The 1,680-nt window shown below is 33.8% G+C and overlaps 1 protein-coding gene across 1 annotated transcript; it reads left to right on the forward strand.

The window, feature by feature from the left end:
• Positions 1-458: 458 nt before the first annotated feature.
• LOC109592368 (lysophospholipid acyltransferase 5-like) lies at positions 459-1,587 on the forward strand (the record flags this gene model as incomplete). Its single annotated transcript, XM_020007830.1, has 4 exons — positions 459-575; positions 630-738; positions 1,446-1,488; positions 1,544-1,587. Coding segments are annotated over 4 exons (313 nt in total), but the record flags the coding sequence as incomplete, so codon positions are not given.
• Between the last annotated feature and the right edge of the window lie 93 nt (positions 1,588-1,680).

Raw genomic sequence — 1,680 nt, forward strand, 5'->3', positions numbered from 1 at the left:
CTGTCAGTGAGCAACTGCCATATAAAACCTGTAATTTTGAGCATGATCAATCATCAGTGGCATATACCGTATAGCTGGAAAATTTGTAGCGTTAGAATTAGTAAATTGACTCTAAAAGAGGTTTGGAGGTTAAAATTTTGGTGAAATTTTAACCCTGTCCATGCTTTTATGGAACCCTATCAAATTGGAGACTAAAGTTTTGACAAAAGAACCTCAATTTGCAAAATTTTAGTTTAACAAATTTTCTAGTTAGTATACGATAATCACCAATATAAAACTCTGCCACTTGGAAAATTTAGAAACTATTTCCAGCTATGCAGTAAGTACTTGCACTTATCATTATCCAAATGTCTCACTAATTAAATTTTACTGATTAAACTAATCCATGCATGATTTTAATTCCTTATTGTTACTGTAATAAGTACATGTACATGTATAATATGTACATTGTACTTGAGTAACTTGACCCTGTCTCTCACTCTCTTCTTGCCCTCCCCCCTTTTCCAGATAAGCTATATAAGATACAAGCATTTCATATCAAGTATATTATTTGATTATAAAACTACTCCATCAAGGTAAGGCCTGAACTGTTCTCTGTTTATTGTACACCCGTATATGTGTATTTGTAGTCTCTTGCCTGGTCTACAGCGTCTACTTCTTGGTATACTGACAGCTGTTATCTATTCACAGTTTAATAAATATTTTCCATTGAGTGGAATATTATCAGAAGAGTATCAGGTAATAATAATAATGTATGCACTTATTGCACTACACTAGTTGCCATTGGTTTACATTGATCGAAGTGCATCACTTCACATCAATCCACCTCTGGAGGTGAAGTAAGAGTGATGTGCATTGATGCGCATCAATTAAAAACCACTCTAGTGTGAACACGATTAATACACATTACTTTGGCCAGTGTGAAAAGGCCTTAGGTATAGCCAATTGATAAGGCATTACACTGTTGCCTAGTGTCCTTTTTGAGCAACAAGTATATTCGTTCTAGCTGAAAAAAATTGGCCCAAAATTTCTGCTAATTTTGAGAATTTTGTGAAATTTCAACTCTAAAAAATTTACTAGCCAGGCCAACTTGGCCAAAGTGCAGTCACAAAAATAAAATCAGCAGAAGCAATTTTTCCTGTCCATTTACGAAGAATTAGGGCAGAGAAATTTATTTGCTTAAAAATTTGGCCAAAGACCATAGTTTCTGGTAATAATCTATAGTATAGGAATTCTTCATTTTTCTTACCTTTTAATTTTATGTGGTGTAGGAAGTTGAGTTAAGTCAGTTTTTAAAGTGGCTTAGAATTCAAAAACCATAGGCTTGGCTTGATTATATCACTGAAGAAGGCTCTTCTTATGCTCTTGTATGTACATGTGTACGTGTTTGTATGATTTGGTTACTATTTGAGTGATTGTTAGTATTGTTGTGCTTCATTATATAGGCAAGGAGCTTGCTGTCTAAGCTTCTCATAATGATAATAACTGGTAAGATAATGTAACAAACTAACAATATTGATTATTATTATTTTTTATAATTCAGGAAAGCTGGCATTGTGGCGTTACATGGCAGTCTGGACCTTTGCTGTAAGTATATGTACATGTAATTCAGTTAGCCTCCTAATGCACTGTTTGCAGTTACATGTACATGTATATACTCAATGTAATAGCTTACATGCA

Source organism: Amphimedon queenslandica, unplaced genomic scaffold (assembly GCF_000090795.2).
Source record: "Amphimedon queenslandica unplaced genomic scaffold, v1.1 AMPQUscaffold_5450_Cont22581, whole genome shotgun sequence".
NCBI classification, from domain to species: domain Eukaryota; kingdom Metazoa; phylum Porifera; class Demospongiae; order Haplosclerida; family Niphatidae; genus Amphimedon; species Amphimedon queenslandica.